The 27,527-nt window shown below is 38.6% G+C and overlaps 2 protein-coding genes across 15 annotated transcripts in view; one reads left to right on the top strand and one right to left on the bottom strand.

Annotated features, from left to right (window-relative positions):
• Positions 1 to 27,527, top strand: part of LOC136848810 (L-threonine 3-dehydrogenase-like) — a 38,768-nt gene that overhangs the window by 796 nt on the left and 10,445 nt on the right. The window contains exons 1-11 of one of the 6 annotated variants that reach the window (XM_067121477.1): positions 23 to 162; positions 2,042 to 2,165; positions 4,033 to 4,114; positions 6,146 to 6,261; positions 7,833 to 7,992; positions 8,496 to 8,603; positions 8,823 to 8,914; positions 9,048 to 9,161; positions 9,295 to 9,404; positions 12,625 to 12,800; positions 22,592 to 22,873. In XM_067121477.1, the coding sequence (XP_066977578.1) occupies positions 2,046 to 2,165; positions 4,033 to 4,114; positions 6,146 to 6,261; positions 7,833 to 7,992; positions 8,496 to 8,603; positions 8,823 to 8,914; positions 9,048 to 9,161; positions 9,295 to 9,404; positions 12,625 to 12,787 (1,065 nt within the window). In that variant the 5' untranslated portion in view covers positions 23 to 162; positions 2,042 to 2,045 and the 3' untranslated portion in view covers positions 12,788 to 12,800; positions 22,592 to 22,873. The other 5 variants (XM_067121478.1, XM_067121474.1, XM_067121476.1 and 2 more) reach the window with 5 other exon arrangements.
• Positions 20,542 to 27,527, bottom strand: part of LOC136848807 (nucleobindin-2-like) — a 28,872-nt gene continuing 21,886 nt past the window's right edge. For 8 of the 9 annotated variants that reach the window (XM_067121463.1, XM_067121460.1, XM_067121465.1 and 5 more), the window contains one exon: positions 20,542 to 23,894. In XM_067121463.1, the coding sequence (XP_066977564.1) occupies positions 23,487 to 23,894 (408 nt within the window). In that variant the 3' untranslated portion in view covers positions 20,542 to 23,486. The remainder of the gene's footprint in view (positions 23,895 to 27,527) is intronic. The other variant, XM_067121462.1, reaches the window with a different exon arrangement.

Consider the following 27,527-nt stretch of genomic DNA (forward strand, 5'->3'; position numbering starts at 1 on the left):
CATGCAATAGTGCATACTCCAACAAGCATCAAACTGTTAGTTATGGTCAAAGCCGAAACATTCTGAGTTTCCTGAAATTATCGACTCAGTCTCTCACAGGTGCACTGTTGGCGCCTGTCAGACGGTCATTATTCCACCCGGACAACGCACCACGTTGCTAAGGTACTGGATGTTCACCGAATTTTTGAAATTAAATTTCACCTACAGTTTTGTCTCCAGTTCTTTCTTGGTACGTGAAGTTATCAAGAGCATAATGCAGATATTTTCGCGGCTCTGTAGAAGTTTAATTTAATATATTTAATCACGCGAATTGCTATACCACCATTCCTTTGTTTTATGAGATCTAAAGTCACCAGATATTGTACACGTAGGTGAGTACAGGTGAAAACTTTTTTGTGTAATAATCATAGATTCTGAAACTAGAAAACTTTAAATTTATATCGAAACGTTTACAAAGGAAAATGAGTACAAATTCTAATCTATTTTGGTAATGGGATAACAAGGTGCAAGAGGAAATTTAGACATTTAATAATAAGACCAATGCTGTCAACAAACAGCAGATATTTAGGCATTTAAGTTTACTTTAGGGTAGACTGGTCCCCTTTCACGTTTGGCAGACTACGGAACTCCAAGACTCGAAAGGGATAGTTTACGGTTGGTATACTTGATCAGATGGGCCGTCGGCCTTGGAAGCTTCAGCTGAGGCTTGTTTGTAAACAAGGCTCACGTCATCGGGCAGTTTCCATCACTTTTAACCCAGATGTAAATTGTTTTTCTTTTTGTAATATGGTAGAAATTATTTCGTAAAATATTTGGTATACGTAGATGTGTTGCACATTTAATGGATTAGTTACAATAACTGGTCAAAAATGAAACTCCAAATTGGTGCTGCGTAAATCCAAGAGCGATACGATTTACCGAGCATAAAATAGGCTATATATTCTCAACTTGGAATAATTAGCCTGTAAATATAAACACATATATATTATATGCTAAGTTCTTATTAAAGACAAATATTGCCACTGTATTCCTGGCTTACTGATTTTGGCATTAAAAAACCATTAGGCAGGTTTATATTTAATTGGTAAGTCCTTAATCACGAGTTCTATAAAATGACTACGTAGTCACCAACATGATAGGCAACGTCATGGTGTTTTAAAGTTATTAGTATTCAGTGATTCTGTAAATTTCAGTTGTCTGGTGTGTAAGACATTACTGTAAGTAGAATATGAAACTCATGGTCCTTAGCTTGGGTCAGAAGCAGTTAATTTATGAAATGGTAATTCTAACTTATTAAGCTATGACAAAATGAATATATTCGATTAATATCTCTGCATAAATGCAGTTAATGTATCTTTATCTCTTTTTTTCTTATTATTTTCCCCTTTTCTCCATTATTCTTCCTTTTGTCTCCGTTGGTAAGGAAACAAATCTTTATTCATTTCCTTTAATTATCCTGATGATCTATGTGTAGAAAATAATGTCTGTTTTTATACCGTTATTTGTATTGATCTCTTTTATGCGCCCCTTTTTATCCAATGACAAAGCCCTTTGGTACCTCAGCCCAAGTCTTTGGTGTTATATATTAGTCATTTAAAATTGCAGACTTGGAGCTTGACATTCTGTATTTTGTTATTACATTTGTGTGCATTTCTTTACGTATAAATATGCCATTTTTCTTTGCCATACAGTGCATGTGAATGCAGTTACCCGGAAGCTGGAGGCAGCTCAAAACCACATAAATTACAAAATACTGATTGATGTAAAAACAAAATTATTTAATAGTATGCAGTTAAAAGATGTGGATAAGTTAGTAAGGACTATGCAGCATTATTAATAAATGAGTGAAAACTCGACCAGAGCAGTAACTACATAACTGAAATAGCGAAGGACTGTTGTGTAATCACGAGAATTAGTCTAGATGAACGTTTAGGAGGGAGTGCTGGAAAGTTTCTAATGTCCTATTATCTTTCTCACTGTGCATTGACGATGCTTGTGAAAATAACTCTTGCCATAATAATGATGTGACTGACCCTTTCAGGAAGATGTCCTTGCCATCAGAAATGAGATGCCTTGTTAAGGAAACGGAGGAACAAGGCTACCAGTTAGTGAAGAGACCAGTTCCCAAACCTGGTCCCGGTGACGTGATCATCAAAGTAGAAAGGGTAATTTATTGAAGAATTTTTACTGTGTCCTCTTGCTAAATGCCTGGAAAGTGGTATATAGGAAAGATGCCAGTGATACTAGCTTATGGACTTTGAGGTAGAGTAGTTTATTGACGAGATGTTTTAAATGTTGGAAGGAAACGCTTTGGTTTAATGCCGAATACTCATATTCTTAGGCAACTCAGTAAGTATTTTTTACAATAATAGATAACAAAAGGTAATAGTCATTAGTCCTGGACAGATAATTTTGTGACATTAAGATGAGGTTTATTGGTAAACTGATACTTTTCCCGTGTATACACTGTGGCTGTGAGGCTGAGATAAGATTTTGAATGATTGGGAATTTACAAAGTTGGCTCAAAGGAATTTCTTAAAGACGAGCTTCAATAACATAATGCTGCTAGGCATTCAGTTTCCCTTTAACTGTTAGTCCTATTGTTTTATCATTTATGTTCTTTAGTGTTTCGTCTTCCAGCATTTGGCTCAGAATTTTGAGCTTCGGTAGGAGACAGGCCCTTCAAGAACAATATTTTTCTTCTCTTTAATACACTTACAAGTACGATAATCGATCTGTGCTTGGTCAGTTTTTTTTAATATGCTAACCATTTTCCTTTTCTTTGTCACACAGTAATAATTTGGGAAGTCATTTGTGACAGTCTAAGCAAGAGGCGTTTGCTCTTTTAAAGCTGAATTATGTTACAGCCACTGCAATTATTACGTATCATGCTAGTTTATATATATATATATATATATATATATATATATATATATATATATATGTGTGTGTGTGTGTGTGTATATATATATATATATATATATATATATATATATATATATATATATATATATATGTGTGTGTGTGTATATATATATATATATATATATATATATATATATATATATATATATATATATATATATATATATATAAAATATATATATATATATATATATATATATATATATATATATATATGTATGTATGTATGTATGTATGTATAGTAATTTTACTTGAGAAAGCAAGAAAGATATTTAAATGGTAAATACAATAATGTTTTTCTTCTGTGAAGTTTCCAGATTGGTAGGCTAACATTATAAAATTTTTCCTCACGGAAATGAGATCCTGTGGTCTAATGCAAACACCCTGGCATCCCCTGCCTTGAGTAATAGAATAATGCTCTCTCTCTCTCTCTCTCTCTCTCTCTCTCTCTCTCTCTCTCTCTCTCTCTCTCTCTCTCTCTCTCTCTCTCTCTCTCTCTCTCTCTGTAACTTTATTATATTTATGACCATTAGGATGAAAAGTATATATTTTTATTTATCTATATGTTTAAATGACTAGAGTAGAAGCTTTAAGCATTGTGTAGGGTTTACGAAATGATATCGTGTCAACATGTGCGGTATTGCTATTGCAAATCTTTCACCATAGCTAATGAAGATTTTACCCACTTATATCGGGAAATCAGTCAGAGTTTGCCATTGTCCTATAGGTTACGAGATCAAAGAAGCTGCAGATAAGAATTTATTTCTTGTGTTCACTACCCTCAAGAATTGTATAGCATCTTGCCACTAAGCATTACCCAAGTAGCCAACATTTATGGCAAAGGCTCAGAACTTTTTTACCACAATATTGGCAGCATATTGCAAAATTTGGTGGGAACAAACTATGAGATACCAGGAGACGTGTTCAGTGACACCTATTTTATTGTACTGTACTGTACTAACAAAACATTTTGCTTTTGACCTGAAATCTTAGATCTCGCTGACATTGTATTCATATGTGCATAAGTAGATTAGGCTTCTTGACATTTTTCTTCCACACCAAATCTGTTGTTTTTTTAATCTGTTCTTTAACTGGATTATATTCCAGGTGGCAATATGTGGCTCTGATATTAATCTTTGGAAGTGGAATGAAACAGCCCGCATCATAGCAACGCTTCCCTTCATACCAGGTAAAACAAAAGTTTAGGGGAGTGTTTGATCCATAGGCATGTGTAATTCATTAAATAGAAGATTATCATTATAATTGTTATTATGGTAAAATCGCAGCCACTGGAGGGGTTTTAATGATATAAGCGGCATTATTTGCTTCTCTCTCTGCAACAGGATATTTCCTAAGAAAACCTTACCAGGTGTCTTGTTCTTCATTCTGTCCATTCTGTCCCATTTTCTCTTTATATTTTGACAAATATGACCACGCTCACCGCGTATTCTTAGCATAGGCATAACATTCTTGTGTACCGACATAATGTTCTTAGTATTTACATAATATTTTGTTTTGTCGGTTGGTACCGCCAAACAAATGTTACCGTGTTAAAACGATTATTGACTCAGCAAAAAACTAATACATTGATTTAATGTATTCTTTAAAGCTGGTGTAACAAGAGTTCTGACATCCTCAAACAATTAATTTGTCGACCATATCGTATCGCCTAGGAATCATTAATCCATAGCACCCATAAACGTAAGCCCACAATCATAGACAAATCAGTGTTTTGCACACCACTTTCAACCGAACCTTAATTCAACGGAATGGCTCGACTTACATCAGCCTTCGCGTTGTAGTAGAGGATCATTGGTACCACCATCCCAGGCCAGGATTCAGACCTATGCATTTGTAGGATGGCATGTGAGTGATAGTAGACCTCATGCATTCAGCATCAGGATAGATAAAAACTGATTTTGACTCGTGATAGCTGACTACAATACAGTACTTAGTTTATACCATGTTACTATACTGTGTATATGTATGATAAATGAGCACCTATTTAACAAATCTCATTTTTATTCTTTCATATACTAAGCCCAATTAACTTAATTCATTGTAGCCTAAGGAAAAACTTACACCCAAAGGGAATTATATATAAACGCACCTATCTTGACCCAGATTAGAACCTATAACGTATGGGGATGGTACATTGGTGACAGGTCACTTAATATTTCAGCCATCAAGAGATATAAGAACTGATTTTGACTGTTGTGTGTCTATTTGTTGAAGTCATCTTCTTTGCTTACCCGAGTACAGTACTAAATTTGTACCATGTAGCAATATTTATACGAAAGATTGTCACTGATTTTACATAAAGCATGTTTAAATTTTCAAATATTAGGTCACAATATGAGCCTCACCTCCCAAAAATTCCAAGGATACCTTATATCTGTGTTTAGACTTACACTAGCGATTAGGCCCGGAAGTTCTCAACGCCTCCAGGACCGACTTCGTCACCAACCCGTGACCAACCAAAACGCAGCTGAATAACTGACCTGGCAACTGTACACCCACTGCCCCACCCTCACTTGCTATATATACCCTTATAACCTGCATGCCATTTCATTCAGTCTTTGAAAATAAACGGCAGAGTGGGTTTGAAACGGCAGAGGAAATAAGCCTAAGAAAATAGAAATCTTTGTATGTCCTTGGGACACCTGATTTACCGGATACAGGCTGAGGAAAAAAAGATAAGAAGAAGAATAGAGAAGACTGTATAAATTAAATGCCATGGAAACAGCTATATAATAATAATAATAATAATAATAATATTATTATTATTATTATTATTATTATTATTATTATTATTATTATTATTATTATTATTTAAGACCTGGGCAATGGAAGCAACATGAAATTAAGTTAAAAGTACATCACTATGATTCTAACTTTGTGGCATTTCCAACTATAACTTATTTTTTGTATATCATACTTAAACATGCAGACATTCTTTATATAGTCTAGATTACTGTATTGTTTTTATTTTCATTGTCATTATTATTGTTTTTGCTCTTGTTGTTGTTGATGTTGGCTTAGGAACTGTATAATGGACATAATTCAAGGTGCCTGAAACGTCAAGAAGTCATTTCCAAAATTAATTTTTCACATAAAACTTAGAATAGTACAGTATCTGATATTAAGTATTTTATGACTGAATATGTTTTTTAAAATCATCTATCATCTTCGGTCTTATGACCTCCATCTCATCCTTGAGGTCATGAGGCAATGGGAGAGGTGGTGGCTTTGGGCGAAGGAGTCACTGAACTGAAGCTAGGTCAACGTGTTGCTGTTGAAAACCACTTTTACTGTGGCTCTTGTTATCTCTGTAAGGTAAGAATAGGCTTTGTTTTACAGATCACTGCTTTTCAAATATATTTGTATATATACACATGCATTATGTATATATATATATATATATATATATATATATATATATATATATATATATACATAAGGAATAAAAGAGGATGAACGTAAGAAAGCATTGGTATAGTATGTAAAGAAACGTAAAATATAGTATATAAAGAAAAGGAAATAGGTAACGACATTAAAATGAGAGAACTAGTCTAAGTTGTATAATGCACATCAAACATAGGTGAACAACAAATACTGTACATAGACACTATTTATTTGGAAGGAACAGGTAACTATTTTATTTTAAAAAAAAGAGCATAACATGAGTAACATAGCACAAAAGCATGTAAGCTTTAACTGAATTAGGTAAACCTGGACTTTGGACCAGGAAGTAGTTAAAAGTGAATGTTCTGTACGTACAAACATTACCCCTATATACGTCGCTAGTTTTAGTTTTCTGTAAAAGAAAACTATTGAGATGGCTATTTGTCTGTCCTTCCACACATTTTCTGTCTGCCCTCAGATCTTAAAAACTACTGAGGCTAGAGGGCTGCAAATTGTTATGTTGATCATCCACCCTCCAATCATCAAACATACCAAATTACAGCCCTCAAGCCTCAGTGGTTTTTATTTTATTTAAGGTTAAATTTAGCCATGATCATGTGTCTGGCACTGCTGTAGGTGCCAGCAACTCAGGCTACCACCGGGCTGTGACTGAAAGTTTCATGGGCCATGGCTGAGAGTTTTCATACAGCATTATACTCTGTACATAAAACTTGATTGCGCCGAAGAAACTTTGGCACATTTTATACTTGTTTCTTGTAGATATTACTAAAAGCAAAAAAAAAAAAAAAATGCAAGAGCCGTAAAGGTAGAAAAAAGTGAAAAAGAAAGTACTTTTAAAGTCCATGATGGACGACATGAATATATAAGAGATGTATATATGTTTTATATACATTCATTGTGCATCCTTCATTGAGTTCACTTTTAATACAGATGGGATATAATAGAAAGTTGGGAGAACCTCTTGTACATTTATATTGTCCATCATTCTCGGTTATGAGATGGTACTTTGCATGCAGAGTTCTGAGGTCATGCTGAAACATCAGTTAGTGTGTAAGTTTTCTTTTATTTACCAGTAATGTTGATAACAGTCTTTTGAAAAAGCTACATTTAAATCTAAGGGTTATGTTCTTTTTCAGATTTTTCTCCCACACTGTGATTTTGCCTGACATTTCATTAACACAATGAGAAAATTTATTTCTTACTTCACCAATAGCATAGTTCCATTTTCCTCTTTTTTTTTTTTTTTATGTGAACGGGCTACCATTTTGTCCGTTACAAAATGAATACGCATAGGCATCACGCTGCTAAAGTTTGCATGACTGATTTAACAGAAGCAATTTTCTTTTCTTCTCTTTTTAAAAATGAATGCATTAATATTAAGGAAACAAAAATATGAAAAAACTCTGTGACTATCTAATACCTTTATTATGTGTGTGTGTGTGTGTGTATTATTATAATGTATATATAATGTTCATTTACAGGAGAAGAGAGGAGACATATGTATGAGAATGAACCAATACGGGCATGGTCGTGGGACAGATCAGGGTGGCTGTGCTCAGTATTCACGTGTTCCAGCACGCTACTGCTATGCTCTAACCACCAGTCTGACTGCAAATCAGGCAGTATTACTTGAACCTATGGGTAGGTTCAAATATGTATTAATAGTATACAGTACACACAATCTCACATGCATACAGTGTATATATATATAAACATTGAAAATGCAAGAAGCAAACAACCATTTGATCAGACGAAACACAAAAACTCACAAGCTATCACTGATGTATGTAAACGTGGCTTTTGAACCAGATAGTAGTTTAAAGCATTGACCATCTTGCAAACCAGGCAGTTTTAGAAAAACAAAGAGATTAATGTTGTTTTAAAGCAGAAGAGAATACTATTATCTCTGCACCAGTGTTAGTGAGCATTCTAATAACAGCATGCATGCTTAATTCAAGAAAGCCTTGATGTGTGAAGCTTGAGGATTAAGTGTTGTAATGTCAACTAGAGAAAGAATTTGGAGGACCATAAAATGATATAACTATAATTATAGAGTAACTTATAATATTATATTTGTATTTATTATGTTGTGTTAACATTGCAGTAAGGTTATGGATTTATTTTATAATTTATTGTATTATCAGGTGTTGCACACAATGCAGTGGAGAATATTGAAGTAAAGGGAGAAAATGTTTTGGTGCTTGGATGTGGACCAGTTGGACTGTTTGCTATTGCCATAGCTAAAGCTCTAGGTAAATTTTGTTTCTGCTGATATTCTGGATGTTTACAGTACAGTATTTTGAAATATGAATATTTTACACCATTTTCTAAAATGAACTACAGTATATTGTATTTGCCTATATTCTTGGAGCACACAATCCTTGAGCCAGTTAGAACCCTTGAAGAAGGAAAGTGTATTTACAAGTGAATGTTAATTAACAAGTCTCGGTTCTGTGAAACTTGACATGCAGGTGCTCGTGAAGTATTTGGAGTGGACATTGACCCTGGGCGACTGAAATTGGCAGAGGCAATGGGTGCTACTGTCACTGTCAATGGAAATAAGGTTGGAACACTTTTATCACAAAGACATAAAATATTCCTACTTGAGGTAATGAATGTTGCTGTTAATCATTTTGGGACTTTATGCTATATATAACACCAAGTGGGATCCCTATTGCTTGATATTTTACTTTTAGGAGGATATTGGAGAAACTATAATGCGTCACACAGACAATAATGGAATTGGACGCATCATAGAAGCAAGTGGAGCAGCTTCACTTCTTAATAAATCATTTAGCTGGCTTAGAAAGGTAAGAAAGATTTTGTTTTACAGGGAATAAGCTACAAATGTTTATACAAATGCTGACGGTACTTGAAGCTGTTGTGCAGCATATCTTGGATTTAGAAAACCAAGTGTTCTAAAATAATTTTTTTTCCAAAAAGGGTGGACAGATGGCGTTAATTGGTCTCCCCAAAGCGCCGTTGCACGTAGAAAATGTGCTCACAGACATTGTCTTCAAATCCCTTACACTGAAAACTGTGCATGGAAGAAGGTACAGTACTGCATTTTAGTTTAAATTTTTTTCTCCACTTTTAATTTAGCTTGAAAAATCTGAATTTTTCTTTTTTTATACAAACCATAACCATTAAAATTATTATTGTATCTAAAACAAAATATATCCATATGATTACCAGCTACCAAACACAACATGAAACTGTCAGAGGATGGAGTTACTCATAAGGCCCTCCTTTGCAGGCCTTTCTCATTAACCATAAATTTCAGATGTAAGGGTTTTTTTCTCTCATGGTTCCAGTGTGGGAAACGAGAGCATTAAGGAAAGAATAGAAGTTTCTCACAATATCCTTTCATTTAGGTCTAATGAAAGATGTCTTTATTTTCCTAGTGCAAATGTGCAAGTTACTAAACAGTCACAGGAATTATATTGTCATTCACATTTCATTGCTGTTTAACACAGGATAATGGCAACTGAATTCTGCTGCTGTGTCTCGTGATATTTATGGGGTGAGGTAAGGGTGAAAAAAGTGATGAGGCGAAGGATTATAAGGGTGCCTCTCCAGTGGTCATCACTGAATGGCTGGCTTCTCTCATGTTAGCCAGTTAGCTGATTACATTGGTCAGTGGTCCTTTGGCATAATCTTGATGACTACCTTAAGAGTATATCATCCATGGGGCAGGATGTTAATTTGTGGTTGCTTATGTAGGGATTTTCTGATATTTGTAGGCAGAAGGAATGTCCCATCGAGGGAGGGTTTGTTTTCCACAATATTGAGTCCAGATGTATACCTTGAAAGACGTTACTTGTAAGCATGAAAACACACACTTTCTCATTAATAAGACAAAATGGATATCCACGTCTTTACTCACTCCAGTCTCTTCCAATCTATCATCAATAAGATTATGGTATCCGCCAATCTTTCACTGATCCTAGTGAATCTCTTTGACCAGATTAAGTGGGGTTTCCAGCACGAGATTTCCTCTTCTGATTTAGGCATGGCGAGCCACTTGCGATATCTCTACAATTACAACTCCCTGTTTCCCTATTTTCACTTAATAGCAGTTTTCATTTACTCAAGGAATACAGAACATTTGTTAGAATGAGCTGTAATTGGGGTAGATCAGGTTTGTAAAGTGTTGTCACCAAGTATGTCTTAATTCCAATGCTCTGATCTGTAACTAGGTCAGGAATGTCCCAATATCCTAAATCTTCATCATCTGTAGGACCTGACTTCAATACTAGTAGAGACTTCCCATGAACATATAACTCTTAATACTGTTTTATAGGTTCTTTTCATTTTGATATAAAACCTTGAGGAAGACGCTGGTTTCCATCAAAGACCAGCACTGAATCTTATATTGTTTATTACATTAATGAATACAACCAAAACAAGTGCAGGAAGGGAGATTCCTGGAATCTGCTGTACACGGATAACTGAAGTTTACAAAAAATTATTAGTGGTGATATAACATTTTAACAGATAGAAGAGTGGAATGGAGAAGATGTGTTAGAAAATCTGTGCAAGTAAAATCATTGAGGAAGCCAAGAGAAAATCTATTTGGAATGTTACCATGGTGCCGTGTGCAGGTCATTGCAGTACCATAACTCAGATGATCAAGATGGCATAACAAATACTCAGGATTGCAAAATATAAAGGGATCAGTTTTTTCTTCCCTGAAAAGAATAAAAAAACTTACAGAAAGTGAGAAGATATATTGTGATGGAAGGGACAGGCACTGGATGTAGTTGAATATTTCAGTTACCTACAGAGCACATCGCAATGTGAAACCATGTCTCATGCAAAAATAATGTGGTCCCTTTGCTGTCTTGATTTTGATTTTATCTAAAACTTTACTGATTAAGACACTCAGCTAGTCAATGAAAAATATGTAAATCGAAACTTTTGCTGCCATTAGAGATGTTTGGAAAATATAAATTTATTTTACCATGTAGACTCCAAAATTTCCTTGCCTCTTAGCAGTTCAACAATGTGGCATATCATTCATTATCAAATGAAAAATATTGTTGGCATAACCATCAACTTTTGGATATATTAAACATATGATTATCTCACATGTGATCAGAGTAGGCTTCCAGTACTTAAAATTGATGTATTTTTGTTCAACTTGAGAGATGTCACCAAATCTTCCACACTTACATTTTCTGTGGGTCCTTCAATTGCAGTCAAACAAAAAATCTTATTAGTATTATCCACTCAATATCTTATCTTATATTTTTCCTATTTTCTGAGAGCTTTCCTTTTGCATTTTACTCTTTAGGTTTATCCACATATAAGTCAGAATTTAAGCATTACCCTGTCAAACAATGTTTCTTTAACTGTTATGTGTATTAGTGTGCAAAGCCCTTTACAGGATGTTGACATTAAGCTAATTACAAGAGCAGTTTGTTGAGCACCCTTTCTGTGATAGCAAAAATTTACCCTAGTCCCATTTATCATTCATTTTCACATCTCGGTTTATATTTTTTATCTCATGGCTACATGCTATCATAACTAAGTGTCTTCAAGTGCTAGTTTTAGACTGTAGTCTAAAAATATGGCTTGTTCAATTAGGAACATGCCTAAAGGTTTAAAGTAAATTCACCATATCTTGGTATGTATAGATGTTTATGTGGGGTTTTCTCCCCATTCTCTGACTTGCTTTTTGTTTCATATTGAAATCATTTTGTACACTCGGTCACCAAATATACTGTATTTAAGATTGATTTACCATTAATTAAGTTCATATGATCTGCCTCGTTGGTGTATGCAAAAGTAGCTCTTATATGAAATAGTTTTGTTCATCAGTAAGTACAGTACTGTAAATGGTTTTTGAATGATAGGTATTGCAAGATTGTACAATGACAACTGCTGTAACCAAATTTTTGGTTAAAATAGGTAATGAAATCCATTGACTTTTCGGATAACCTTTACAGATATCACATTCACCAGCTCGTAATTGTCAAGTCTTTATTTGTACTGAAATGCATCCTTATTACTTAGTATTAATAGAGGTACAGCTATAGAAGAGTCAGTAAACATTAAATAAGCTTGCATTTTCAGTTCTTCCTCTTCCAACCTATTCATTACTCTGATTACAAACTCAGTATATGTATATATTGTCCTGAATTTTGTGTGGTTTTATAAGCTTACACTAGATATGTCTTTTTTGTAATATAAGAACTTAGATGAACAAGCAGAGCTTAAGTTTAATTCTTTCAAGGAAAACTTTTTATATTGTAAATTTCCATCTTGCAGGATTTTTCATACTTGGAAAGAGTGTGAACAACTAATTGCAGGTGGACTGGTCACCGTCGATCCAGTTATATCTCATAACATAGCAATGACACAGCATGAATATGCTTTCCAGCAGCTTATTGGTGGACATGCATGTAAAATTGTTCTGGATCCTCAGAATTGAAACAAATCAACAGGTAATTAGTAACATGGTTGTCTTTTTATTTTCTACCAGTTATATGACGGGCTGTGGCTTTAAGAATTTCTTTCAAGCCCTTTAACTACCTTACATTTGTGGCATTTCTATTTTTGAAGTCAGTATTTCATAATGACCTTATAAGTCCCATTGCTTGGCCCTTGGCTTAAATTCTATATTCAGTTCAATTCAGGTGCTGTATGCACATAATTTGACAAAGGTTCTCAGTAGACTACTGTATCAGGGGTAATGCCTACAGTGCACTGACAGCGCTAGGGGGGGTTTACTTCTGCACAGAGGCTATTAATTTTTAAGATGATTCAGATGTCATTGCAGTTCTTATCATCCACAAGTTTTTATTGTAACACAGCAAGTTAAACATGACTTTCTAAAATTTCAAGTAACTTTTTCCTTCATACTAATGGGTCAGTCATAATTTTGTCAACTGATGAGGGTTGCCCTCTCTTATGTCTTGATGAAAACGATGTTTGCATAAGCAAAATTTAATTTACGATAGTCTTTATTTTTATAACAATTCCCTTCTCTAAAAGGGAATGGGACTGTCCTAGTATATTCTTATCATCTGAGGAAGCATTACGACATACTGAGGGTATTATATTTTAAACACGCACAAATATTTCACAGCTGAAGAACGATTGCAAGTGAATTCTGTTTTTGTCACATTTATGGGGTTAGGTGCTGCAAACAATTATGAGGTGTGATCATAAAGTGTCAGGACTGTTGCTATAGTAAAGGAAAAAGTGTCGAAGGACCTACGGGCAACATCCTTCAAGCAGAAGGAAGTGAAAGTGTTTTGGTGATGCTACACACCAGCTTTCAGAATTCTATGAACAGACATCTTCTTAAATGCCAATGAGGAGCTTAGACCTCTAACGTTGTGCGCTCTTGCCAGTGCGACATTCTCTGAAGCTCCTGATGCAGGTGAATAGGCATTCATGATTGTTTCTTGTAGACAAAGCAAGATTGTATTCTTGGACACTTCTTTCATGACCCAGTCTGCGCTAACAAAAAGTCTGCAACAACCTGGTCTGAGATGTCGAGCAGGCAGCGCCCTGACAGGGAATAACATTTCGTTAGGGTCACTGTCAACAAAGTCTCCCAAAGAATGTATAGAAAAGGAGACAAATCTTTCATCATGGACTGAATCATGGACTGAAGGATTTTGAGTCTTCGCAATAAATTCTGGAATAAATTTGAAAGCTAAAGACTTCCAACCCCCAGAATAAATTTGAAAGCTAAAGACTTCCAACCCCTGGTGTGTTTGACATCATAAGACAAACCATGTAGTTCGCCTCTCCTTTTTTGCCAATGCTAGGGCCAGCAAGAAAACCACCTTGAGGGTCAAGTTTCTATCTGTAGCCTGTCGCAATGGTTCATAGGGGGCTCAAGTAAGACTAGTTAAAATCAAAGCCAAATCCCAGCTAGGTTTGAGATCTCTAGGGGAACAAGACTGCCCGAAGTTCTTAATCAACGTAGATATTTCCCAAGAAGTAGATGTATCCACATCTTTCATAGGCAGAACTAGCGCTAGAGCAGCCCTATAGCCCTTTATGGCATACACAGAAAGATGTTTTTCTGCTCTGAGAAAGACTGGAAAATCAGCTATTTGTTGAATAGAAGATCCAATTGGAGAAGAACCCTGTCTATGGTACCAATCACAGTCGACAGACCAGTTTCCCTGGTATACGGATGTTGAAGACTTCCTGATATATCCTGACATCTGAGATGCTGCTCTTCGAGAAAAGCCTCTTGCTCGCAGGAGATACTTGATAGTCTCCACCCGTGAAGAGATAGGAACTGTACCAACTGATGGTACCTCTCCACATGAGGTTGACAAAGTAGATTGTGTCAGGAGGTAACTCTCTCAGAATTTCTGCCAGCAGAGACAGCAGGTCCGGGAACCATTCTGCCTGCGCCCACGGAGGAGCTCCCAACATCATCTTGAGACTCTGGGACCTCATTACCCTTCAGGACCTGGCGAATCAGACAAAACGGAGGGAAAGCATATACAGGCAGTGCCTGGTTATCGGCGATCCGGTTTTTCGGTGCTTGCCTAGCGACAAAAATCGGCGATTTTTGGCACAGATTTCCGCTTATCGGTGCCGATAATTGCGTACTGGTGCCGATACATGCCTAACAGAGGCGCTGATAACTGAAAATTGCCGATTTTTGGTTATTGGCAATTTTTGCTTATTGTCATGCCGTCAGAACAGAACCCGTTGATAACTGGGGACTGCCTTTATGTCCAAATTGTCCCACAGATATTGCAGGCTGTCCTCTGCCACTGTGGCCATGTCTGGCACCACTGAACAATAGACTTCCAATTTTGCATTGTACCGTGCTGAGAAGAGATCTATCATAGGTCTCCCCCACAAGAGAAACAGCCTGTCCGCCACCTCCTGATGCAGAGACCACTCCTTTCCCAGAATCTGTTCCCAACGGCTTAACTTATTTACTATCACATTCCTTTTTCCTGGAATGTATCTGGGCTTGATCTCCACTGAATTGTCTACAGCCCACTGATGCAGTTGGACTGTCATGTCGTGAAGCTGTCGAGAAACTACCCCCTCCCTGCTTGTTTACATATGCCACTACCGTAGCATTATCCAACATCAAAACTGTGGAGAGACCCATTACCCTCTCCTGAAACTCCTGCAATGCTAAGAATGCTGCCTTCAGCTCCAACACATTTGTGTGTGTTGTTTATCTTGATGACTCCATTCTCCTGAAAATAGAAGGTCCTCTAGAGGAGCACCCCAACCTTTGGCTGAAGCATCCAAGAATAACAGAAGATCTGGAGAGGGCACATGGAGAGACACTCCTACTGTCAAGTTGTTGTCGTCCAACCACCACAGCAGGTCTTTCCTCATTTCCAGAGACAGAGGAACTTCCGCATGAGGGTGATCTGTTGCTGGAGACCAAAACTCCTTCAGTCTCCACCGTAGCGACTGCATATGTAGAAGTCCGTGAGGAACTAATTTCTCTAGAGAAGTTAGTAGTCCTAGAACTACTTGCCACTGCTTTGCTGGTTGTGTTTTCTCAGACAAAGAACACAATCACGTTCTTGCACTTCTCTGTTCTCTGATCGGATGGAAAAACTCTCGCCTGTGCTGTCTATAATCATACCCAGATACAAAATCCTTTGATTGGGGAGCAGATTCAATTTCTCCCAACTTATCACCATGCCTAGGATGTGACATACTGTAATTGAAGCAACCAATCTTTGTCCTGAAGCAACTTCTTCCAGGATTTCACAAGGACCAGCCAATCATCCAGGTATCTTATCAGCGTGAACACCCAAGATGTTGTCAGGCCAAAACAAAGCACCTTGAACTGAAACACCTGCTCTGCAAGGCTGAATCGAAGAAATTTCCATGAGTGATGGATTGGAACCTGGAAGTACGCATCCTTTAGATCTATGGTCAGCAAAATCTCCTTCTCTGACTGCTGCCAAGACCTTCCTCAGAGACTCCATTTTGAACATCATCATCTTGACAAAAAGGTTCAATGTTGACAGGTCTATTACTGTCCTCCAATCACCATTGGCCTTCAGTGCTAAGAAGATCTGGCTGTAGAAGCCCACCGAAGGAAGCATTACTTGCTCTACTGCTCCCTTCTCCATCATTTTCTTCACTTCTTGCAAAATGAGATGTTTCTGCGATCCCAGATTGTAAAGAAAGGTGCGGTAGAGAGCAATCTGAAAAAGGTGGAGTGAAGTCGAACAGAAGTAGACAACCAATCCTCAGGACATCTACTACCCACAGCTCCACCCCGAATCTCTGGCACACAGCCCAATGGCTCGCCAGGCATTCCCCCACTGGTGGCGCTAAGTGGGGAGAGGCAACCATTCTATCGTCTCATACCCCTGCCTCTGCCCATTTCCCCTTCCTCTTGAAGGTCAACTCTGAAAGGGCCGCTGTTAGGATGGTTTCTTCCTTGATGGAGCATGTCGAGTAGGTTCAAGGGCAGGAGTAGATCTTACGAACTTTTTTTGTGGAGCTTGTCGAGTCCACCTCACAACGCTAGACCAACTCACATTAGACTTACTAACAACTTGTGAACAAGTCTGTCGTTAGTATCCGTACAACGTCTATCGATGGCAGCTTCCAACTTCTTAGGTAACAACAATTGGGACTCCAAAATATCCCCATTCAAAAGTGACAACAAAGAGTCCACATCCACCAAGCAGCTTATCTTGGTTAGGGCTGCATCCCTTCTCCTTAAAATAATACTAGCCCATATGTTGGCACTCAGATTAGTTAAATATGAAATAACTTTAGAACCAGATTGAAGCAATCTGATAACGTTTGTCTCATCTACTGAACTCCTTGCTGAATCTGAAAAGGCAATCTTAGCTACAGCAGTTGACCATAAATCTAACCAAGATGCCGTCTGGAAGATAGAAGAGGCCATCAACTCCAATGTAGCGGCTTCCTGACACGTAAGGGAAGGAGATTCCATTCCGACTTGATCCGTCGTCAGACCTGGTCTCAAACAAACGACTTCTGGGTTGATCTATCTACCCAACAGCAGAATAACAGGAGTCATATAATACTCTATGTTGAGATAGAGGAGGGGGAGCTACTTGAACGATCTGTTCGACCATAAAGAGTTGTCCCGCCCCGAAATCCATGAGTGTACATGGCGTAGGACTGACTCCATGTGATTAGAGCACAGCAATTCAAAGGACGTCTTAATATCTTTATTTGGGTCCTAAAAGTGCTTCAATTCCAGTAAAAACGATCACTGAAGGAGTTTCAGTTCTCCTCGACAGATTATTAAACTGACGAATCAGATCTATAACAAATGCATAAGAGGAAAGAAACTCCTGATCTTCCGCGTCCTCCGCTTCATTAACCATGTTGTCACCAGAAGAGGAAGGCACCAGAATATCATGAATACTCTCTCTTGAAGCCGAACCACCCCTATCACACGACGCACATCTTCTCTTGGCCTAGTTGCATCACGTTGACGTCCGAGGGGCGACAACCATTGAATCCTTTCTCTGCTCTTTGACCATGAACCTGAACGTCCCCGTTCCCTCACGTCCGACCAATCTTGTGACGAATTATGTCTGTATCTATTCATACTTCTATGGCCGACACATATTGGGGGAGAACTAGGCACTTTCCTGGGAGATCTGGACCTTGAACGCCTGACCAACAGCCGAACAACAACTTCACTGTCCAGCTGCCTAGAAGATGAACGTCCGTTGTCATCCATACATGAATCCTCCATTTCCAGTACCCTAGATATCTTGATTGGAGTGTTGTCATCTTTCCTCTTAACTTTGAACGGCTGTACCAGAGACACAGGAACTTCATTGCGAATATTATTCGTTCGTTGAGCCACCAAGGGTGACCTTCGAACGTTTTTCGAAGACTCTCCCGCTGCGTCCATGCTCATTCCTGAGACTGGAACCAGCGAAACTTTCAGTCCTACGTCCATAGGGTTCCTAGGCTGAACGACCGTAGAAGAACCATGACCACCAACTTCCAAGACAGAGCCCACGACCAAATCTTGAGTTTGCTTACCCACAGGGATGCGGCAGTCCCAGCTCAAAAAAGAAGAAATTGTCCTTTTCTTGGCACAAAGAAAAAGCCATGAAGTCCTTGAACCTCCAACACTAAATGGAGCGCACACAGGCATAACAAAGCCGACAACGAGGCAGACAAAGAAGACGATGACGACTTGCATCTTTTCTTGCATACCATATTAAACTTCTCTAACACTCTTTAATTTCTCCATCACCGTTCTCACATCTTTTCTTGCATACCATATTAAACTTCTCTAACACTCTTTAATTTCTCCATCACCGTTCTCACATCTTTTCTTGCATACCATATTAAACTTCTCTAACACTTTAATTTCTCCAACACCGTTCTCACTAACAAATCTGTCAACGTAGAATTCAGGGTCATCCCAGAAGATGTAGTTGTTGTTGTTGGCACGGAAAAGGTAGGATTTCATGTCGCAACAGCTTCCATGTTAAGGTGACGTCACTACACCGTGCGAAACACATGAAGAGTCTGTTGGTACCACTGCAGGAAATACCAAGGGGCCCCCAGACTGATGCAGAATTGGTACCATATGCATTCCAGAGGATGTTGTCCTACTCGACCTCTTATAATGGAGGCCCAGGGGAGAAGGGACACCCAAAGAATGAGGGACTGGAGGGTAGCAGGAAGTCATGTAGTGAGACAGTAGAACATCCAATGTTGGTACCCCTGATAGGCCTAGCAAGGACCACATGCCTGCCATCCTCTGAGCATCCGGATCTGGAAAATGAGACAAAGGGGGAGATCCCCCCACCTTCCCAATGGAAAGAAGAGGCATAATTAAGCATATAATTACCCAAAACCCCCCCAAAATGCATCCCCCGATGAATCTATGGACGAACAGGAAGGGGCATGGGAAACTAAGCTTACAGGAGGTGAAACAACTGAACAGGCCTCTCTAGGGAAGGGAAAGCATCATGAGGAGACTGAACAAAGGAAACTGAAGATGAATCCCCATCTATCCAAGATGGAGTCGGCTCCTTCCTCTTGTACTGACCCTTCCCATAAAACCTCTTCCATTGTTCCACTGACCAATCAAGACACAGAACAAGGATTAGTTGCATTACATACATTCTCATTGCATCTACTACACGTTGGATGAGGATCCGTATTCACTGAAGTTGGGAAATGAGAACAAGAAATTCCACCAACACCCAGACATTTCCTTAGCTTACGAGATCCAGGAGATACACTCGCAGGAGGGTTAAGAGGATCCATTATATCCAAGTACATGCCTACAAATCAGCAGAAAACCACACACTGAAACAGAAAGAAAGCAAAAACAGGCAAACCAAATCAGCTTTAGAAAGGACAGAAAGAACAGCACGTCCTCTCTCAAAGGCGATAAAAGAGTAACTGATGTAGTCACAGAGTACTGCTTGGGTGTGGGGGGGTCCCATATGACTCATGACTAAGGATAGATGCCACTAATCCCTTGCATATACAACTTTATTGATTTTACCGGATTCCAGGTAGCGCTAGAAGTTTATCCTAATGCTGCGAGACGGTTTGTTTCATATATGAACAGTTTGTTTCATATATGAACAAACAGAATTTAGGCCTAATGCCAAGCGCTGGGACCTATGAGGTCATTCAGTGCTGAAATGGAAATTGACATTAAGGTCTGAAAGTGTAGAGGAAAACCTCACAGCTGCACTATGGAACAATTGTTAGAGAGGGTGGAAGGTCAAATGGAAGAAAGAATATGAATGGAGGTACAGTAAAAGGAATGAAAGAGGTTGCAGCCAGGGGCCGAAGGGATGCTGCAAAGACCCTTAAGTAATGCCTACAGTGCACCACGTGAGTGCACTGATGGCACTACCTCCTACAGGCGATGCACTCTTGACCATTCTTGCTTGAACGGTAGTGGGCCCGACCAATCCACGACTGGTAGCAAGCAAAGCTGGAATGTTGAGCTGTGGCATGGATGGTCTAGCTGAAGTGGGAGTGATACTTAAAGCCATGTTGCAAGTCAGGCCACAGTAGCCTCTCCCTGAAGGATCCACCCTAGAGCACAGAGCTAGGAGAACTTAAACAGACAGAAGCTGAACAGTGCAGCATTTAAAATAAAATAAAAGTTATAAACAAAACCAACCGACTACTGATAACGCTCTACCACAATATACTATAAGATCTAATGGGTATGGGGTTAAGGGTCCACAATTTTTTCTTAAAAATGTTAATTTTATTCATAACTTTTAAAACCAGCTTACATCAAAATTAAGAACAATGTTTGCTTTAATTTTTGAAATTCAGTATAAAATTTAAAATAAATACAACTCAAAGAACCATACTGTACTATAAAATTAATCAGATCACTGAAATCACAACTTAATTTATCAGCACAAAAAGTACAAAACTAGACTTAGAATTAGATGAAAATATCTATAACACTGACAACTACTTCTTGGTATGTTTGACACAAAAGATATAACTTCCAGTGTTTTCTTTGGAGTCTACTTTTCTCTTCATGGTGACAAGATACACACTCAACTTTCAGTGTTCGACAATACAGTACAAATTATTTCCTCATTTGTTTTGACAAGCATTCTCAAGTAAAATACAGTAATGAGAGCTGATTCTCAAGTACAAATCACTATTTTTCTTTTTAGAGTAAAAAAAATTAGAGAATTTTGGACAGCTGACTGTGAATCTTTAGAACTTTGATTTCCCACAACCTCAGCCTTCTTTTACCACTAATAATCATTAACCTTAATGTGTCACTAATCACAAGGAACTTTAATCATCAAGTACTGGGCATAAAACACCTAATGGAAGCTCATATAAGATGTGCATTATGGAATTTGTCATTACCTGTAGTTGCAAAGCCTCATGCAATTGGAGAATAAGCACCAGGCCCATAAGATCTTTCTTGAACAGACAAAACAAAAATTACAACTTTGTCAAAATTGATCTATACAGTAGAATTATATGAATTACTCATAGACTGATCTATAACAAGGACACCATATTATGCCCCTTCCACACGTGGGGGAAAGACATGACGGGCACTAGGATTTGCCCGTAATTCTCTCGCTTTTAAACAGTTACCAGATCAAACAGTCCAAGGCAGGCGAACCTATGACTTGGACCACACGCCGGGCAGAGTGCAGTTCAGAGCTGTGTCAGGCAACGTGGTCCCTAGTCAGGCACCCATCCAGTGCCTCAACAATGGGCATGGGCACTTCAATGGTTTGCCCATGGTTTCCTTGTCCATGACGTCATCCACCCACAAATTGGTAAGTGACTGCCTGCCGTGCATTTGTCCCTTGTGTGGAAGGGGCTTTACCTATCAGATTCTTTTAACAAGTTTTACAATATATGGGCCAGCAATTAGTCATTGTCACTCCACTAACATTATAACTACACTGTATGGAATTACATGAGGGAAAATAAATCCTAAGAGCAAAAACTTGCAAAGTCCACAAGACAACATGATATCATTAGCATCAACATCATTTCAATGACTGACCTTCCTTATACTAAGGGTTAGATGTGAAAGGAGTTTGCTGGTCTCTGTCTGTGCCCTTTATGATTTCCAAACCTTTCTACTCGCCGTTGTCTTAAAAACTGCTTTTCTAATCGGCTGTTCCTCTCCCATTCTTGTTAAATGATCAACTGATCCCAAACACTGATAACTGTCTATTCTCTATTCCCTAGGCATTATACTTTTTAAAACTTTTTTAATCTGTAGAATGAATTTCCCACTGCATTCCAGCAATGAATGTTTGCATTCTGTATTCCAAGCTATTGAAAAATTACCCCTTCTTTGTGAAATGCCCATGTCGCTACTGCACAAAGTAGTACAGAAATTTTTCTTGCTTATACTAATGAGATATATACTCTTACAGCATTCATCAATAGTCTAGACATTTTTTCCATAACATCCAGGCTGTTCATACACATTTTTTAAGCCTCTCTTAATACTAGTTTCCAAATCTAACATCCCCCAAGATACACGAAATATTCTCCTCCTTCAGGATCTGTCCTTCCAACATAACACAGACTGCCTCCTTCCTCTGTTCCGTTTTCTAATCATTTCAATTATTAAAACGCCAAATTTTGAAATCAGGAGCATCTCTTGTGACACAATTTGTACAATTTAATACACACAATTGAATTTTACATCCAAGACATTTACACTAATCTTGTTATACAACCCTACTAATTATGAATGGAGGACTAAACTTTGCTATTTTGCTTTAATCCAAAGGTATGTTGAACTCATGCAAGAATACTTGACGAATGATAAATTTGAAGTTACGAGTCTACATACCTGGAACTGCATCACTCAAGTCCCAAGCACATCTAGCTTTACACGATCATTGAACTTCAGTTTCTGATGGAAGTATGACTTGTGAGAGGATCTGCGAATATTTCTTAAGAAAAGTATTGCAAAGCTACTTTGAGATAAGATACTTAACAAATGTTGCATAATATGCTAACTGTCATGTTACATTTCTAAAGAGAAAATACTTAACTTTGTGCAAATATTTCACATAATTTTCATTAACCTTTCCAAGTCACTGAATGAATAATTTTCTTTAATACAGGAAAAAAATACCTAGGTGCTTTAGGATATGTTAAATCTGAACCATTAGGCAATTCGAGAACATTAGCATTATTGCCCTTTTTTTAATGACCAGTCTTGAACAATTCAAAATTCTGTGAATATCACTGACAAATAGTTATTCTGAACTTCATAACCACTTGAAAGTGAATCTACACTTTCAACAGCCTAATCCTAATATTCATTATCTATCTGAGAGTAAATCTGTATTCCACAAACTATCTTCTCAGTTCCAATGCCTTTAAACCTTGAGCTAAGGAAAACCAGGACTGTAAAACTAAACTAAATAGATGATGTAAAACACTTCCCATCAAGTCAATGTAAGTTGAATGTTCAGATCAAGTAAAAATACTGAAGGATGAACTCTCCTGCATACTGTTTAAATGTCTGAAGCAATTGGATGTATCTTCAACCTAAATACAATTCTAAAGGTAGACGCCCAGGTCAAAACTGTTACCCGATATAAAATGATCATCTCAAATAAACTTTCCTTCCAAATTCAACTTCGATAGAACTGATCTACAAATCTAATTCCATATTAATGTATCGCGTTTCCTTGGATATTATTTACGATTTGCTGTTGACTAATTGGCTGTCCAGCAACTTGGTTGGCAGCAAGGGGCTGACCTCCAACATGTTGTGCAGGTACGATCTGACCAGGAATGGGCTGAGCTTGTTCAGGATGGGCAGCAACAGGTTGGACTGGTGCTGGCTGAGCTGCTACTGGCTGGCCTACAACAGGCTGTGCTGCTACTGGTTGACCAGCTATAGGCTGACCTACAACAGGCTGTGCTGCTACTGGCTGACCAGCTACAGGCTGGGGCTGAGCTGCTACTGGCTGACCAGCTACAGGCTGGCCTAGAGCAGGTTGTGCTGCTACTGGCTGCCCTGCCACAGGCTGGCCTACGACAGGCTGCTGTTGACCACCCGTAGCCACTGCTGGAACCTGTAAAATATGAATTGAACATATTCAATTAGTTATGTATACTGACCTTCATAAGGCATTAACTGAAAAAGTAATTAGATAACTACAAAACAGTATTCTGGAAGAATATTTTTTTCAAATAAGCTTACCCTGTTCATCAAAATAAATATTTTATCAGCACAACTCATTGAAGATAAAAACTTATTCAGATATACTCAGTTTACATTTTAGGAATATTTCACAAACAGAAACTTATTAATTGTACATGAATATTAGACAAACCTCTTTCAATTATGAAAAATTACACCTTTTAAAGCTTGGCTAATGGCAGTAGCCTTTTCATTAATAACCCCACATGCACAGTATAAACTGAAAAATAAGCGATGTGTACCTGGAATGAGAAACTTGAGGCTTCCCTATACTGAAAATCAATAGAAAAAATTCTGAAACTTGTTTAACTGTAACACCAGCTTCTAACTATCTAATCTTTATTATTTTTGTTAGTTGCAAGAAAAAGCATGCTCTATGTAAGTGTAGCACCATTAAATTATGCTGAAAATTTCCCTAGGAATCTTGTAGACAGAGAGAGAGTGATTACACTTTGTACGCTGGAATCAAACAAGGGTTATCACAGCAATAAAATAATTCATTTGCTATAAAAAATTCAAAATACACAAGTACAGTATCTTGATGAAAAATTTTACTGGCCATTTATTAACTCATACATACTTCATAAATCCACTCAAGCCTTTCATCCACAATTCTTTTCATAAACATTTTGAAAAATGACAAAGTTTGAATCAATTTGTATTTTTCAAAACTAACAAACCTTCGGTCCTAATGTAGGGATAAATTCTCTGGTGCTAGCTGGGGTCCGGTTAAAAATAACACAACAAACTGGTGGAAATGGGCGTCAGCCAATAGGGGAGAAGGGGGAAGCTATGCAACCTGCTTTAACCCCTTCCTCTATGCATCATCATACCAGTTTCCTTCTAGCCCAGGAAAGAATGAGGGGTGGGTCGTATACGTTAAGACCGAAGGTTTGTTAGTTATGAAAAATACAAATTGATTACGTTACGCCCACAAATAAGCTCAAAGACCTCAGCATATGTAGTCATAAATTCCTGATGATCAGTATCTTCTACCTCCGGGCCATGAGAATCATGGTCTGGTCGGTTGATCGAGTAAGGGGAGGCAGAACATTGTTATTTACCATTGGGGAGTAGGCTCATTTGGATCCCAAGACTTTCTTGGGAGCCTGTAGATCTGAAGAACGAAGAGTAATCTTGTCCTGATCCCGATCCCACCCATCAGAACAGGAGAGAGAATTACGATGAGTAGATGACTGTCTTGATCAGTTGCTCGGCTGTGCGGGGCTGTCATCTTGAGTAGCACGGTCACGGCTGTGTGATCGGGAATGCGGATTATGGTCACAGCCGTGCGTGCGCTGAGCTGTCATTCCGTGAAGAACAGTCACAGCCAAGAGATCAAGAGTGTGGACGATCACGGCTGTGTGATGGGCTGTTGTTACGTGGCCGTGTGACCGAGAGTCACAGACGTGAGTGAGAGTGCCACTCGCTAACCCTCCTGGAGAACATTAACGTGAATGAGAGCGAAGACAAACTCTGTCCTGAGAATGTTCCTTCACAACTGATTTCTTAACTGGAGCTTTTCATCTTTCCTAAGGACTTGTTGGACATTCAATGCCTGGATGGGAAGAGCAGAAGTTCTAGGAGACTCCTCACTGGACTTGTGCTCCATGGCCCGAGTTGGACAAGAATTTAGTTCTAAGGCAGGAGAGACATGGCCTTGCGCTACTCGGGTAGTACTGCTATGCGAGGAAGAAGGAACAAGAACAACATGGCCATGCTTGGATGGACGAGAAACAGCTGTAGGAGAAGAGGAACGAAGGTCCGAAGACTGCCTGTGATACTTCTTGCTAGGAGGTTGATGAAATCATTCTTCCTCTGTCTGACAGAAATGGGCGAAACGGAAGACGAAGAGAAGGCAGATGAAGACGAAGACGAGGAAAGAGATCTGTGATGTCTCTTCTTAAAAATGTACTTCTTGAGAAACACACCTTCAACTCTGTCAAAGAGAGCCTGGACAAGAGACTTGGAGGAAGCAGACGAGGTGACTTATGGAGAGACGTCAGTGGACATGGCCTGGATGGAGACGGCATGGAGAGGTGCTGGGAGAGCCATTGACAGATGGGATGACATCACAGAGATTGTAGCTTTGGAAACAGCCCCAGGGAGAGCCACTGTAAGCTGACATGACATCACCAAAACTGAAGATCTGGAAACTGCCATGGTGAATGTCACTGGGATGCAAGACATGCAGTGAGACAAAAGGCCAAAATGGGTTGGGACCCCTGATAGGTCTAGTGAAGCCCAACACTCAGACATCTGTGCATCCCCTCCTGAAAAGACCATACAAGAGGGAGCTGCCTCCTCCCTCGGGGGGGGGGGGCCTCCCCCCTCACACAAAAGAACAGAGCAGCAACATTACAATCAGGAACTCCTGAACACCCCCTCAAATCTTCTAAGGGGGAAGCTCCCTGCAACCCCCCGAAAGACCAGGGGCAGCAAAATTACAAACAGGAACTCCCGAACACCCCCTTGAATCTTTTGAAGACAAAATCAAAGAAGAATGAAAGGGAGAATAATCTTCATGAGAAGAAGCAGTAGCAGGAGGAGATTTTGGTAAAGAAGAGGGGGAACAAGAAGGAATTGGAACACCTGCCATCAAGGGAAACGAAAAACCTTACCAAGATGGCGCCATCAGCTCCCTCTTATACTTCCTCTTATTAACAAATCTCTCCCACTGCTCAAGAAACCAAAGACAACACTCAGAACAGGGGTTGTTACACTGCAAACATTAGCTCTGCACCTACTACATGTGGAATGTGGGTCTGTAGACAAAGAAGACAAGTAACAAGAACAAGGGTTGTTACCGTCTCCAGGACATCGTCTCTGAAGCCTTGGGAGGCTTGGCAGAATCATGGGTCTGCATTTCGGGAAATGCAAGAAACACAGACAACACAGTATCACACATAAAACACATAACAAAAAAGAAAGAAAAACCCAAAACGCTGAGGCGTAATGCTGGCAAAATAACCGGCTTCTTGATAGATAGGCACCGAACTGTCTGGCTACAAAGGCAGTCAGAGAGAAATGGAATGATGATGCATAGCAGGGGTAAAGCAGGTCAAGTAGCTTCCTCCTTCTCCCATGTTGGCTGATGCCTGTGTTATTTTTAACCAGACTTCAGCTAGCACCAGGGAATTTATCCCAATGTTAAGACAAAGGTTTGTTCCTTATATGAACAATTAACTATATATAAAATTTTTCAGATCCTATATCCTTCACAGACCAAAAAACACCAATCATGCTCCTCTTCAAGAACTTTGGAAAGGGATGACTACTGTCCTCATCTCAGCAATTGAAGAGGAAACATACTCGCATGTTGCCAGGGACACTTGGCCAGCATGTGTACACACACACACACACACACAATGCATGTGTGCATAAACCATGTTTTCTGCTTAAAAGCCAAATATCACACAGAAATCAAGCTGCTTCAAGAATTTAGACTTCCCCATTTTTGTACTATAATAGTTGATAAACAAGATTATAACTACCACCAACTTCA

This window comes from Macrobrachium rosenbergii, chromosome 19, assembly GCF_040412425.1.
Source record: "Macrobrachium rosenbergii isolate ZJJX-2024 chromosome 19, ASM4041242v1, whole genome shotgun sequence".
Taxonomy (NCBI): Eukaryota; Metazoa; Arthropoda; class Malacostraca; order Decapoda; family Palaemonidae; genus Macrobrachium; species Macrobrachium rosenbergii.